Below are 15,689 nucleotides of genomic sequence, written 5' to 3'. Positions count from 1 at the left end.
TTTTTATTGCTTTCAAAACATTTTAAAATAAGCACATTTATTTGCAGATTTACCTTCACACAAGAAGAAGAAAAAAGAAGAAATGCTGATAAATTATATGAAAAAATGAGGGAGCAATTCAGAGAAAAAGAAGAGCCGTATAATAAAGAAGTTGAAATGAAACAACAACTTGAACTTCGTCTTGCAACAGTAGGTGCGGAATTGAGGACTGTGAGAAATAATTTGGATCAGGTAAATCTTTGATAAAAATTGCATATTTCCATCAGTATTATTTATAATATACCCTTGATTTAATGTATATTATTTAGGTATAAAATAGATAAAAAATTTAATTTTATCCTAATAGGAAGTATAATATTTTTAGCTAAAATTATTAACTTATTGGAATTCTTGGCCTCTCATATATGCTCTCTATATATTTTCTGAATGAAGGGATAGAGGGTAAATTGAGATAAATGTGAATGTTGGCTTTTTTTTTTTAAGATTTTATTTATTTTTAGAGAGAGAGCATGAGCAAGGGAAGGAGTAAAGGGGGAGGGAGAGGGAGGGAAAAGAATCTCAAGCAGACTCTGTGCTGAATGAAGAGCCCGACTCAGGATTGGATCTTACAACCCTGAGACCATGACCCGAGCCAAAACCAAGGGTAGGACACTTAACCAACTGAGCCACCCAGGCACCCCAGTTTTGAATTTTTTATGTTAAAGTACAGGCTCAATCGCCTTGAGACTATGATGGAACTAGTTAAATGTTTTGTAAAGAAATTTTACTTTCACATACTATATCTTCTTGTATTTTTACCTTATGACAAATTTAGCTGTCATTTAAATTAAAATTTGAGTTATTCATTCAGGATAAAATCCTTGTATTTAAAAAGGCTACTTCTTTTGAACATTATTTTTAAGTTCTCTTAAGATTTTGATTTTTTTTTTAAAGATTTATTTATTTGGCAGACAGAGAGAGAGCACAAGTAGGCAGAGAGGCAGGGAGAGGGAGAGGGAGAAGCAGACTCTCCACCAAGCAGGGAGCCCAATGTGGGTCTCGATCCCAGGACCTGGGATCATGACCTGAGCTGAAGGCAGCCGCTTAACTTACTGAGCCACCTAGGCGTCCCTGACTTTTTTTTTTAATGGTGTGAGCCAAAATCCTAATGAAAATATGTTTCTAGGTTGTAGAAGAGCGAAATGACGCTAAGTTACAACTTTCTCGAGAACAGAATGCCAGAGTACAAGATGGAATTCTAAAGAATCACCTTTGCAAACAAAAGGAGATAGAAGTGGGTAATAACAGAATGAATTCTGGGGTATTTTCTTTAGTTATTTTTAAGTACATGTGTGTATGTATTTATATGTATAAATTATTATTTTTTCTCCATGTAGCATATATATATTTTAAAAACCAACACTGTAGATCATGGAAAGCATAGAGGATTTTAAAGCATATATATGTGTGTGTGTGTATGTGTGTGTGTGTATTTGGGGGCCATAGGGGGTGGTGACATTTTTGGTCCAGTGGATAAAGTAATATCCTTAATTTAAATGCGTTTGTCTGCAAGAGTCAAATAGTGACATTCATCATGTCCTCATCCAAAGGAGAGGCTTTTATTACTTTCCATAAGAATTGTTGAGCTTTCCATATGCTCAAAACTATTGCTACTAACAACATATGTTTCAATTTTTGGCAGTTACTTCATCACCTCTGTATTGAAAGAGAAGTTAGCTTAACACTGCCACTGATGAACAGGAGAAGAGTGTAGCCTGTTGAGAGACTTTCTTTTGGATTTAGTCTCTACTTTTGAGAAAAGTAGCAATTTGCTCCAAGTAATATCCTATTTCATTACAAGGCACTTTTAAAACAATTATATGCTAATGATAATTTATTGATGAGTGTTTTATTCCTAATAAAATAGCTCCATGTATTTTCCACTATTTAAAACATCATGAAGAGGAAATAAAATTTATTGCATCAGCAAATAATCTCATGATTTTTCTAACAGTTGTATAAATTTTACATTATTTACCATCAGTATTTTGAAATATAAGGCTTCTTTTGTATGTATGATTTACACTAGAGAAGAGCTGCGGTTTGGTGTAAGAGACTAGTAGTGGAGTAAGAAGACCTGGGGAAAGTCCTGTAGCTCGCTTAATGTTTTAAACCTCTCCATTCTAGATTTGTGATACTAAAAAGTTCACTGATGTCGGTCGAAGTGTTTATAGTACAGTGCCTAGATTTGTCAGTTATCAGTAGATGTAATTCTTATACGTGACTATAGAAATGTTAGAAAAGTAGAATTTGTATGGAATATTGTCAGGAAAAAAGAATTTTAGGAAATTGAATCTGTCAAAATAAAGGCAGAGCTCTGGATTTTATCGTGGGGTAGCTGTGTTAGATATGAGACTGTAAATTCAATTTTTAGTGTAATCAGATTTATTAATCTTTTATGTCAGGCTTTCTGGGTTTGTTGTAAATCAGAGAAAGACCTTTGCAGGTCTGAGATTCTTAAAAATTGTGTCTTGATTTCTTTTCTCCTTTCATGCATTCACTGTCTTCAATTAAATTTTTGAAACTTTGGGAATTTATGCTTGTATCAAGTTTGAGGTTTGGACCCCACTTTATTTTTTTCCAGTTGGGATATCCACTTACTGCAATCTGTTCATTGTATAAACATAGGTTATTCTTTAATTTCAGAGAAAATCAGGATAATGTCATTTTATTGAGTTCCAGCTAAAAGTCTCCTTTGTTTTACTAAGATGTCTAATAGTCATAAAGAAGAAAAAGATCTGTTGCCTAAAACCCACATGTGGCAGGATGAAATTACCATGCTAAGACTAGAAATAGACACAATAAACAATAAGAACCAGGGAATGGAAAGTAAATATTGTGAAGACATTGAAATTATAAAAGAAAAGAATGTCAGTCTTCTAAAGACCATAAAACTGAATGAGGAAACATTAACAAAAACAATATTAGAATATAGTGGACAGATTAATGCCCTGACCACTGAGAATACAATGCTAAAGTCTAAACTGGAGAATGAAAAGCAAAACAAAGAAAGACTGGACACACAAGTTGGATCATATCGAGCTAGACTAGCTACTGCTCTAGAGGATTATGATCAAAGTCAGGCATCAAAAAGAGACCTAGAACTTGCTTTCCAGAGAACAAAAGATGAATGGTTTCGTCTGCAGGACAAACTGAATTTTGATGTGTCTAACCTAAAAGAAAACAATGAGCTTCTTTCTCAAAACCTTTCTAAAGCTGAAAGTAAATTCAATAGTTTAGAAATTGAGCTCCATCACACAAGAGATGCTCTCAGGGAAAAGACTTTGGTTCTAGAATGTGTACAGAGAGACCTAAGTCAAACACAGTGTCAGAAAAAGGAAATGGAACACATGTATCAAAATGAACAAGATCAAGTGAATAAATACATTGGAAAGCAGGAATCCTTAGTGGAGAGATTATCTCAACTACAAAGTGAAAATATGCTGCTTCATCAGCAACTAGATGATGCTCACAACAAAGCTGCCAGTAAAGAAAATGTACTAATTAATATCCAAGACCAGTTTCAGGGTATCATAGAAAAACTTCAAGCTGAAAGTGAAAAACACAGTCTTTTGCTGGAAGCAAGCAATAGAGAGCTAATCAATTAATGTAATCTTTTAAAAGGAAGAATGTATCAGTATGAAAAGGAGAAAGTAGAAAGAGAAGTTAGTATCCAGAAAGATAAATATTTTTCAAGCTTTCTAAGAGAAAATTCAAAGTAGAATTTTATTATTATTATTATTTTTAGAGAGAAACAGTGCACCTGCACATGAATGGGAGTGGGTCAGAGGGGGAGAGAGAGAGAATCCCAAGAGGTCTCCACATCAGAGAACTCCACCTCATGCCCCCGAGATCATGACCTGAATGATTATGGCTGAATTTTGAATCTACTTGAATATAAAAAATATATAGACTATGATTCAGCATAACTTGGATCCAGCAAATAAAAACTAGACTTGAGAGGGGCTTTAATTTGAATAAAATTGTTGTGTCATCTTTGAAAGTTTAAGAGGTTAAGTTATAAATTGTTAATAGTAGGCTGATACTAATAATTTAGTCTTATACTGCAAAATAATAATTTTAATCTTTGTTACCACATTTTAATATCATGATGAACAGACAAATGGAAATGTTCATACCTGCAATGAGCATGTTGAAATTGAGATTCAATTAAGTGGATTCACTTGACGGTTTACTCCAGATTTCCCACATGAACTGAAGTGTAGACACTGTATCTCAGTACTTTTCCTTTGGTAGCTTTTTATACATTTTAGGTTGAAATAATTTTATTTTTATTTATATAAATTTGAATTTTTAGTCTGAAATCATGTGTCTTATGACCTTTTAACCCTTTGCAGGCACTTTTCATTAAATCGTAATTTGGGACAACTGTGGAGAGCTTTAGCAAAACTGTTTGATTTAATCTTCCCACTGCTATTTATAATTTTTTAAGGCAATTTTACAAATAATTTGCTTATTTCAAAGCTCAATGACTATCATTTGGGCATAAGTTTGTCCAATACAAAGAGAATTGTATCTGTAATATTTTAATTTGGCATTGGATCTCCATTTTCAGACTAATGAGGGGTGGCAGGATTCTTGTACTGTAGCAGGAATGGAGGCCAGGGAGGGAGGTGAAAGCCAGGTTATCTAGGGCCTTGAAGCCCATTAGCATGACTTCACTCTTGTTCTGAGATAGTAATGTATTGGAAGGATTTGAGCAGAGGATTGAATACGTGAGGAAGTTTGACATTAATTTAAGCCTCTAATAAAAAAGAGGGAAACCATGGCATCATGTAGAATTTACCACTGCTAGGCCCACCTATATACCCATTTCTTTTTGAGACTTCAGTAGGGTGGGAAGCTTTGCAGATTCATCAACAAGGAATGGAGAGTGGGGCTGAATTAATTATCTAAGTAACATAACACTGACTAGGCAGGAGGATAACACCTATATGTTGTGATATTTTTCGAAGTACATATGTTAGAGTTATATATTATTAATATAACTTAATAGTAAGATAATTTATAAAATCAGTAGCAGAAACGTCTTATTAGGTAGCTGTGAGACACCTTCAACTAGAACTGGCTGATGCCCTAAAAAAAACAGTCTATGTCAGAGGCTTCGCTGGAGGTTACATCACATTGCCGTATTAATTTAGAAGATGAGACACAGGATTTGAGGAAGAAATTAGGTCAAATCAGAAGTCAGGTATGTATTAAATGTAGCATGTCAACAGTTAATCTGTAGCAGGTTAATACAAAGTGTTTTAGGATGCTAATTTCTATGAACCATTTTCTTTTGTATTGTCATTATAATTTAGTGTAATTTTAGTATCTTCACAATGCACTTATTTCTTAAACTTTGACTTTCATTCTGCTATTTGTGTTATACATTTTTTTTTCTTACAGTATTTACCCTTAGGAAAGTTGAAACTGATTCATCATTCCTCACAGAAATTGAGGGACTTTTTTTTCCTATTGTACAATTTTTTTAAAGATTTATGTAGTATTTGAGAGAGAGCGAGAGCGTGTGCGCATGCACACACATGAGTTGGGGGAGAGGCAGAGGGAGAGGGAGAGAATCTCAAGCAGACTCCCTGCCCAGTACAGAGCCCCACGCCAGCTCGATTCCATGATCCTGAGCTGAAATCATGGGTTGGATGTTTAACCAACTGAGCCACCCAGGTGCAATGTTTTTTAATGATATCTCTGTTACCATGATGAGGTGAGCCATACAAAATCAGAAGATAATCTTTAATGGAATGTTTCAGACAATGGTCTTATTTCTCATGTTCACTTTTATGAACGGATACAGAATCTGTACTGAATTTAGGATAACTTGTACAGAAAAGTCATTTTACAAACCAGTTGAACTTAGGTGTTTCCTTCATTTTCTTTTCCTTTTAGATATATTGTAAATGCATAGAAATATTCAGATCATGTGTGGTATATACACCCAAAAGAGAGAATTAAGAAATTAAGAATGGGTCCTGCCGTTGTTTTTTTGTTGTTTTGTTTTTAAGATTTTATTTGACAGAGAGAGACACAGTGAGAGAGGGAACACAAGCAGGGGGAGTGGGCGAGGGAGAAGCAGGCTTCCCGCCAAGCAAGGAGCCTGATGTGGGGCTTGATCCCAGGACCCTGGGACCATGACCTGAGCCGAAGGCAGCCGCTTAATGACTGAGCCACCCAGGCGCCCCCATTGGATTTTTTAAAAACTTTATTGAGATATAATGCCCATACCATACAATTCACCCAGTTAACATGTATAGTTCAGTGTTTCTGATCATATTCATAGAGTTGTGCAACTATCACTGCCATCAAGTAGAACATTTTCATCACCCTGAAAAGAAACCCTTAGCCCTTGAGCCCCCAGCCTCAGGCAACCACCAGTCTACTTCCACCCTCTATAGAGTTGCCTATTCTGAATATTTCATATAAAGGGGGGTCACACAGTGTGTGGTCCTTTGTGACTAGCTTCTTTCACTTAATGTTTTCAGGGTTCATCTGTGTTATAGCATATATCAGTGCTTCATTTTTTTTTTTAATTGTCCAACAGTACTCCATTGTGGGCCAAAACCCTTGTTCATTCATCATTTGATGCACCTTTGGGTTGTTTCCCACTTTATGGCCATTAATAATGCTGCTCTGAACATTGATTTAATTGTTGTCTGGACATCTGTTTTTATTTCCCTGCCATCAGATTTTATCCTCTGAGGTAATTGGGTTGATTTCACCATCTGTCAGCCTTTTACTCATGCTGTCCTTTCTGTCCTTTTAGTTTCCCTTCCTCTTGCATAATCTTACACTATTCAGACCTGGCTCATAGTCTCTCATTCTCCAGGAAGCTCTCTCTGACTATTCTAATTCCCACTGACTTTAATCTCTTCACACGTGTCTCATCTAGTCTATGCAGAACAATTTAGTCCTTTATTTTACATTGGTTTTATTTTTTTCATGATAGATAATTTTGTCTACGTACACATTTATCTAAGGGGGAAAATATGGGATATGCATGGTACCTATCCTTGTATAAATTGAAAATATTTTAACTTAACAGTGTTTAGGATAAAATTAAGTATTCATACCGTATCAATAATTTCTGATTGAAAGCATTGACATAACAAAGCTTTTATTCTAAATGTATTTTAAGCAATTAAATGTAAAATTGAAAGCATTTAATCTGACAGAGGAGAAGTGTTCAAATGCTTGTTTCTCCTCCCTCACTGTGGAAGAGCCGTCTAAATTTGCCTTTCTTCATTTTGCAGCCAGTACTGAGATTACTTTACCAACTATAAAGCTCCGGGCACAGCTTTTCTTTCTTTCTTTTTTTTTTTTTTAACCTTTCTTTTTTAAAGTTTGTTTGTTTGTGTATTTATTTACTTATGTAATTTCTACACCCATCGTGGGGCTTGAACTCATGAGCCCAAAGTCAAGAGTCACGTTCTTCCCACTGAGCCAGCCAGGCGCCCCTGGGGACAGTTTTTTCTGATATGCCATATCACATAGCCTTAATGTATTCATCAGAGTACTTGCCAAAGCAGTGTAACAGAGACAGTTGTTAAGATAATATAAACATGAAATGATTTGGGAATGTTGATTTAGCAAGAGTCCATTATTTCCACGTCAGTGGCTTTACCTTGCCTCTGATGGTCATGTAAATATTTATTACTCAGTCTAGGAGGTACTATTTACCCTGTAGTCCATGAGATTGTCCACTGAGTAGTATAGAGAGGCAGTAAGTTAAAATTATTATAAGTGGAAAAAAGTACTGTTAGCTAGTGGAATTGGTAAAAGTTTTTTGAAGTATGGAGGATGTATTCTGGGCCTCATGCTCCCCATTTGCTGCCACTTTCAGTGGTATGAAGAACGATTTCAGTGTAACTTGTATAAGAGACCACTTTCATTGGCCTACCATCTGCCTAAAATATGAAATATTATTAGAACATAACCTACAGCAACAATAATAATGCTAATTGCAGACAGAATTTGGTGTGTGCCACATGCCCTTCTAAATAGTTCATGTATAGGGGCACCTGGGTGGCTCAGTCGTTAAGTGTCTGCCTTTGGCTCAGGTCATGATCCCAGGGTCCTGGGATCAAGTGCTGCATTGGGCTCTCTGCTCCACAGGAAGCCTGCTTCTCCCTCTCCCACTCCCCCTGCTTGTGTTCCGTCTCTCGCTGTCTCTCTCTCTCTGTCAAATAAATACAATCTTTAAAAAATAAAAATAAAAAAAATAGTTCATGTAAATTTCCTAAATTAATCTTCCCAACATGCCAGTGTGGTAGATACTATTTTTATCTTCATTTTATAGAGAAGAAGCTGAGACACAGAAATTTTAAGTAATTTGTTCCAGGTCACACAGCTAATACCTAGTGAGTTGGGATTCAGACCCCAGGCATTCTGGTTCCTACGACGATAATGCCTCTCATACTATTCCATGAAATATCTAGTTGTCACTGAAAGCAACATGTTAACTTTTATAAGCACTGGAACAGCCATGGTCATCACATATGTGAATATTTAAAAGTATAATTGATGTGGTACTTCGAATACAAAAATAGAAATGTTTACCATAAGATAATTTCCTATCTTTCCCCCTTTGACCCATATATAAATTCGTAGATTTAGCTGATAAAATATAATTTAAAAACATTAAAAATGTGACATTTTAGTAACTAGAGAAGTCAGCAAACTTTTCTGTAAGGGGATTGTAAATATTTTATTTTAAGATTTTATTTATTTGAGAGAGAGAAGGAACAGTGGGGAAGGGCAAAGGGAGAGATAGAGAGAAGCAGACTCCCTGTAAATATTTTAGGCTTCGTAGGCCATAGGTCTCTGTTGCAGCAGTTCAAATCTGCTGTAGCCATAAAGCAGTATGTAGAGGAGAGTGTGGTTGTGTCCACTAAAATTTTATTTACAAAAACAGCTGATGGTGGTTTTATACTAGATTGCCAGTAGTTAAAAGTATTTCTTTTTTTTCTTTTTTAGTTGCAAGAAGCACAAGATCGACATGCAGAGGCTGTAAGATGTATTGAGACGTCGAAAGATCACGTGCAAAAGTACAATTTAAAGCAGCACAGAAAATAACTTGAGTATTTATAAAGCAGAGAAGCAGGGTAGAATGAGAAATATATCAGTTAATATAATTACATCATTGTTAAGCTGGATAAAAATTTCAGCTTTGCGCTATTTGGAAATGCATAAATTTTGCATATTATCTTTAAGTTTTGCACATTAACTATAAAACACAACCAGAGAAATGGCACAATTGCCAAATCTTCTACTTTTTAAATTTTTAAGAATTTATGTAAGACAGATGTTTGTTTAGAAATTATACGGTACTTTTAAATTTTTATGTGTGAGATAAATTTTAAAATACTCATTTTAGGTTTGAAGTTGAAAATGCCAAGTTAAAAGTTACAGTCAAAAAACAAGCGTGCAAAATTGAACAACCTCAGGAAAACCTGTTAAGTACAAGTTTGGTAAGTCAGTCTCTTAATTTCTGTCCTACTGAAAAGGAATTTTTATTTCTCTAGTAGTAGTATATAAGACCATTTAGGATAATATGAAAATTCTCACTAATAAAAATGTTTATTGTATTCATATTGTTGCTACTTGCTACTGGTAGTATAATTCCTCTTTATAGATGAAGTTGACTGAATTCGTAAAGTAATAATTTTTATAGTAAGATTGTAATAAAAAAGATTGTGGTAGTCTAAGATAAGCAATATTTTATACATGCCACATTTTATTTATCTATCTGGCAGTGGACAATTGAGTTTTCCCACCTTTTGGCTATTGTTAGTAATGCTGCTGTGAATATTGGCATACAAACGTCCGAGTCCCTACTAATATTTTTCAGTATGTTTAAAAATTCTGAAACTTTGAGTCATAATTTGATCTTGAATTCTGACTTTCTCTTGTAATCTAAACCCTTCAGTTAGATTTGAGAATGGATTACTTTCATGATAATTTGTTGTGATTTGTAATTATAAATTTGTAATTTGTTGTCATCATCAAGAATGACTACTAGGGGGCGCCTGGGTGGCTCAGTTGGTTAAAGCGACTGCCTTCGGCTCAGGTCATGATCCTGGAGTCCCTGGATCGAGTCCCGCATTGGGCTCCCTGCTCCGCGGGGAGTCTGCCTCTCCCTCTGACCCTCCCCACTCTCATGTGCTCTCTCTCATTCTCTCTCTCTCAAATAAATAAATAAAATCTTTAAAAAAAAAAAAAAGAATGACTACTAGGTCATTATGCAAACATTTTTCTCAAAGGAATATATTTTTCTCTTTGTTGGATTTTGAAAAGGAAAAGAGATGCTAGTGAAAAAGTGGAAATGACTGCTCAATCAGGGCCTTACATAGTAACATAGTGCTCCTAGCATTCACTGCAAGTTCAGGAACTTTTTTTTTTTTTTTCATTAATTTGAGTTAATCAGCCTTTCAGAGATTTAGCAATCGAATCTCAGAAAAGATTAATGTGCAATCCGGGATTACAACTTATTGATACGTAGTGCAAAGTATATAACTATTTACCAAGCAGAACCGGATTATCATGCCATTTATACCCTCCTTCATAGGAGAGGCTACCAATGATTTAAGATGAGAAGACTGCATTGTGAGTCCTAGGTTGGAACAATGAGGTAGATGCACCTACCACTAGTTTCTTTTAGTCACAGAAGCTGCATCCTTGCAAATTTCATTATACAGCTATACCTATCAGGGGAAGTAGCACATTCTGTTGACTGGTCCTTTTTGTGGCCAAAGAAACATCGAAAGTTTCTAAAGTCAGACGATCATCAAAACTGTCATGGGGACTGCATAGGAATTTTTCAGAGATTATCTTAAAAAGGTATGATCTCACAAAACCCAGAGTATCTTAAGCTTTGGATGAAAATGTTTCTAGGGCATGTTTAGAAACTAAAATGTAAATATAACCACTTTTTTAAATTTTTCATTAACACTTAGTATTAATATGGGTAAGAACCTCTGTATTTAACAAGTAAATTCTGGCAGTTTAAATTCTAGAAAAAATAATGATGAAAATGTAAAATCAGTTTAAGCTGTTTTTAAGAAAGGTCCTTATATTTGAAATTTGTATTTATTGGCATCAGGTTTATAAAACTATATTATATAAAACTTAAAATTATAAATTTTAAACTATATTATATAAATTTAAAATTATAAATTTATAAAATGTATAAAATGTAGTATATGAGCCTTTCTAAACACGTTATTACTTATGAATTCATGAGAAATAATATTTTATGAGAGAAGAATGAGTATCTAGATTTTTAAATATAATTTTCTTTAAAAATTATTTTCAAAGTCTGATGAAGAAAAGGGACAGATAAAGAAATTTATTGAGTTGAGGGACGCCTGGGTGGCTCAGTCAGTTAAGCGTCTGCCTTCAGCTCAGGTCATGACCCCAGGGTCCTGGGATCGAGTTCCGCATCGGGCTCCTTGCTCAGCGAGGAGTCTGCTTCTCCCTCTGCCTGCCACTCCCGCTGCTTGTGCTCTCTCTCTCTCTCTGTCTAATAAATGAATAAAATCTTAAAAAAAAAAAAGAAATGTATTGAGTTGAAACAATCTCTGGAATGTAGTTTGGATCAAGAAATGAAGAAAAATGGTGAATTAGAAAAAGAGATGACTAGGTAAGACTGTAATATTTCAGATAATTTTAACCATTAATTAACGGATTTAACTGTAATTTTACTTTATTAAATACAAATACTTGCCAAAATATTACACTTACTCTTTAATGATTCCTTAAATAATAATATAAATACATAATATAAATATATTAATATAATTATATTATATTAATAATATAATTATAAATTATATAATATATTTATATATAATATATTATATATTATAATTATATAATAATATAATTATAAAATAAATATAATAATATAAATAACATAATATAAATAACATAAATAATAACAATAGTTCCTTTAACAATAACAACTGTAATTTTCATTGTCCATTTTGAAGAGTTTCTGCAAGATATCTTTGTTCTTTGGTAATATTTCCTTTTAATAGTGTTCTTCCCTTCCAACAAGTATTTTAATATCTAAAAACCTGTGTCACTGTTTAATCATATCAAAAGTTATCTTGGTTTGGCTTATATTTTCTTTTTTTTAATATTATTTTTTAAATTTAAATTCAGTTAACCAACATAAAGTATATTATTTTCCAAGGTAGAGTTCAGTGATTCATCAGTCTTATATAACACCCAGTGCTAATTACATTAGGTGCCCTCCTTAATGTCCATCATCCAGTTACCCCATCCTTCTCCCCTCCTATGCTCCAGGAACCCTCAGTTTGTTTCCTATGATTAAGAGTCTCTTGTGATTTGTCTCCCACTCTAATTTCATCTTGTTTTATTTTCCCCTCCCTTCCCCTATGCTCCTCTGTTTTGTTTCTTAAATTCTACATAGGAGTGAAATCAAATGATTATTATCTTTCTCTGACTGACATATTTGGCAAAATACCCTCTAGTTCCATCCACGTCATTGCACGATTTCATTTTTTTTATTGGCTGAGTGATAGTCCATTGTATATATCTACACATCTTCTTTATCCATTCATCTGTCAAGGGACATCGGGGCTCTTTCCACAGTTTGGCTATTGTGGACATTGCTGCTATAAACATTGGGGTGCAGGTGCCCCTTCGGATCACTACATTTGTATCTTTGGGGTAAATCCTTAGTAGTGCAATTGCTGGGTCGCTGGGTAGCTCTATTTTCAACTTGTTGAGGAACCTCCATACTGTTTTCCAGAGTGGCTGTCCCAGCTTGCATTCCCACCAGCAGTGTAAGAGGGTTCCCCGTTGTCTGCATCCCTGCCACATCTGTTGTTTCCTGACTTGTTCATTTTAGCCATTCCAACAGGTGTGAGCTGATATCTCATTGTGGTTTTGATGTGTATTTATTTCCCTGATGCCAAGTGATGTTGGGCATTTTTTCAAGTGTCTGTTGACCATTTGAATGTCTTCTTTGGAGAAATGTCTGTTCACGTCTTCCATGTTTCTTGACTGGATTATTTGTTCTTTGGGTGCTGAGTTTGATAAGTTCTTCTATATAGATTTTGCATACTAGCCCTTTATCTGACATGTCATTTGCAAATACCTTCTCCCATTCTGTCAGTCGTCTTTTGGTTTTGTCGACCGCTTCCTCTGCTGTGCAAAAGCTTTTTATCTTGATGAAGTCTTTGTTTCCCTTGCCTTTGGAGACGTGTCTAGCAAGAAGTTGCTGTGGCCCAGGTCACAGAAGTTGCTGCCTATGTTCTCCTCCAGGATTTTGATGGGTTCCTGTCTCACATTTAGGTCTTACATCCATTTTGAGTCCATTTTTGTGTATGGTGTAAGAAAATGGTCCAGTTTCATTCTTCTGCATGTGGCTGTCCACTTTTCCCAACACCATTTGTTGAAGAGACTGTCTTTTTTCCCATGGCTGTTCTTACCTGCTTTGTCGAAGATTAGTTGACCATAGAGTTGAGGGTCCGTTTCTGGGTTCTCTGTTCTGTTTCATTGGCCGATGTGTCTGTTTTTGTGCCAGTATCATACCATCTTGATGATTACAGCTTTGTCATAGAACTTGAGGTCCGGAATTGTGATGCCACCAGCTTTGGTTTTCTTTTTCAACATTCCTTTGGCTATTCGGGGTCTTTCCTGGTTCCGTACAAATTTTAGGATGATGTGTTCCAGCTCTGTGAAACAAGTTGATGGTATTTTGATAGAGATTGCATTGAATGCACAGATTGCTCTGGGTAGTGGTAGCATAGACATTTTAACAAATTTGTTCTTCCAATCCATGAACATGGAGTGTTTTTCCATTTCTTTGCGTCTTCCTCAATTTCTCTCGTGAGTGTTCTATAGTTTTCATAGTACAGATCCTTTGCCTCTTTGGTTAGGTTGATTCCTAGGTATCTTACGGTTTTTGGTGCAATTGTAAATGGGTTTGACTCCTTAATTTCTCTTTCTTCTGTCGCATTGTTAGTGTATAGAAATGCAACAGATTTCTGTGCATTGATTTTATATCCTGCCACTTTGCTGAATTCCTGTATGAGTTCTAGCAATTTGGGGGTGGAGTCTTTTGGGTTTTCCACATAGAGTATTATGTCACCTGCGAAGAGTGAGAGTTTGACTTCTTCTTTGCCAATTCCCATGCGTTTTATTTCTTTTCATTGTCTGATTGCTGAGGCTAGGACTTCTAGTATTATGTTGGACAGCAGTGGTGAGAGTGGACATCCCTGCCGTGTTCCTGACCTTCAGGGAAAAGCTCGCAGTTTCTCCCCATTGAGAATGATATTTGCCGTGGGCTTTTCATACATGGCTTTTATGGTATTGAGGTATGTGCCCTCTATCCGTGCATCGTGAAGAGTTGTTTGTTTGTTTGTTTTTTTAAAGATTTTATTTATTTATTTGACAGGGAGATAGAGAGAGAGCACAAGTAGACAGAGCGGCAGGCATAGGGGGAGGGAGAAGCAGGCTTTCTGCTGATTAGGGAGCCGGACGTGGGGCTCGATCCCAAGACCCCAGGATCATGACCTGAGCCAAAGGCAGCCGCTTAACTGACTGAGCCACCCAGGCGCCCCATGAAGAGTTTTAATCAAGAAAGCATGCTGTACTTTGTCAAATGCTTTTTCTGCATCCATTGAAGGAATCATACAGTTCTTGTCCTTTCTTTTATTAACGTAGCATATCACGTTGATTGATTTGCGGATGTTGAACCACCTTTGCAGCCCAGGAATAAGTCCCACTTGGTTGGGGTGAATAATCCTCTTAATGTACTGTTGGCTCCTATTAGCGAGTATGTTGATGAGAATTTTTGCATCCGTGTTCATCAGGGATATTGGTCTGTAATTCTCCTTTTTGGTGGGGTCTTTGTCTGGTTTTGGGATCAAGGTAATGCTGGCCTCATAGAAAGAGTTTGGAAGATTTCCTTCCATTTCTATTTTTTGAAACAGCTTCAGAGGAATAGGCATTAATTCCTCTTTAAGTGTTTGTTAAAACTCCCCAGGGAAGCCATCCGGCCCTGGAGTTTTGTTTCTTGCGAGATTTTTGATTACTGCTTCAATTTCCTTGCTGGTTGTGGGTCTGTTCAGGTTTCCTGTTTCTTCCTGTTTCAGTTTTGGTAGTTTCTACCTCCCTAGGAATGCATCCATTTCTTCCAGATTGCCTAATTTGTTGGCATATAGTCATTCCTAATATGTTCTTGAAATTGTATTTCCTTGGTGTTGGTTGTGATCTCTCCTCTTTTATTCATGATTTTATTTATTTGGATCCTTTCTCTTTTCTTTTTGCTAAGTCTGGCCAGGGGTTTATCGATCCCATTAATTCTTTCAAGGAACCACCTCCTAGTTTCGTTGCTGTGTTCTACTATTCTTTTGGTTTCTATTTCATTGATTTCTGCTCTGATCGTTATTAATTCTCTTCTCCTGCTGGGTTTCGGCTTTATTTGCTGTTCTTTCTCCAGCTCCTTTAGGTGTAAGGTTAGGTTGTGTATTTAGGACCTTTCTTGTTTCTTGAGAAAGGCTGTTGTTGCTCTCTACTTCCCTCCCCGGACTGCCTTTGCTGCATCCCAAAGGTTTTGAACAGTTGTGTTTTCATTTTCCTTTGTTCCCATGAATTCT

At 35.7% G+C, this 15,689-nt stretch overlaps 2 protein-coding genes across 2 annotated transcripts in view; one reads left to right on the top strand and one right to left on the bottom strand.

Annotated features, from left to right (window-relative positions):
- LOC135364298 (ankyrin repeat domain-containing protein 26-like) overlaps window positions 1-15,689 on the bottom strand; it is a 362,531-nt gene that overhangs the window by 164,305 nt on the left and 182,537 nt on the right.
- LOC123842471 (ankyrin repeat domain-containing protein 26-like) overlaps window positions 1-15,689 on the top strand; it is a 126,902-nt gene that overhangs the window by 77,541 nt on the left and 33,672 nt on the right. Inside the window, 9 exon segments of the mRNA XM_064593500.1 lie at window positions 48-231; window positions 1,166-1,300; window positions 2,748-3,704; window positions 5,098-5,139; window positions 5,141-5,251; window positions 9,034-9,104; window positions 9,434-9,527; window positions 11,374-11,427; window positions 11,625-11,698. Coding sequence (XP_064449570.1) covers window positions 48-231; window positions 1,166-1,300; window positions 2,748-3,704; window positions 5,098-5,139; window positions 5,141-5,251; window positions 9,034-9,104; window positions 9,434-9,527; window positions 11,374-11,427; window positions 11,625-11,698 — 1,722 coding nt within the window.

Source organism: Mirounga angustirostris, unplaced genomic scaffold (genome assembly GCF_029215605.1).
Source record: "Mirounga angustirostris isolate CCGP_5_RB_7025 unplaced genomic scaffold, mMirAng1.0.hap1 SCAF_5, whole genome shotgun sequence".
Lineage (NCBI taxonomy): Eukaryota > Metazoa > Chordata > Mammalia > Carnivora > Phocidae > Mirounga > Mirounga angustirostris.
Note: the sequence above shows the minus strand (reverse complement) of the source record. Positions and strands in the feature narration are given on the sequence as shown.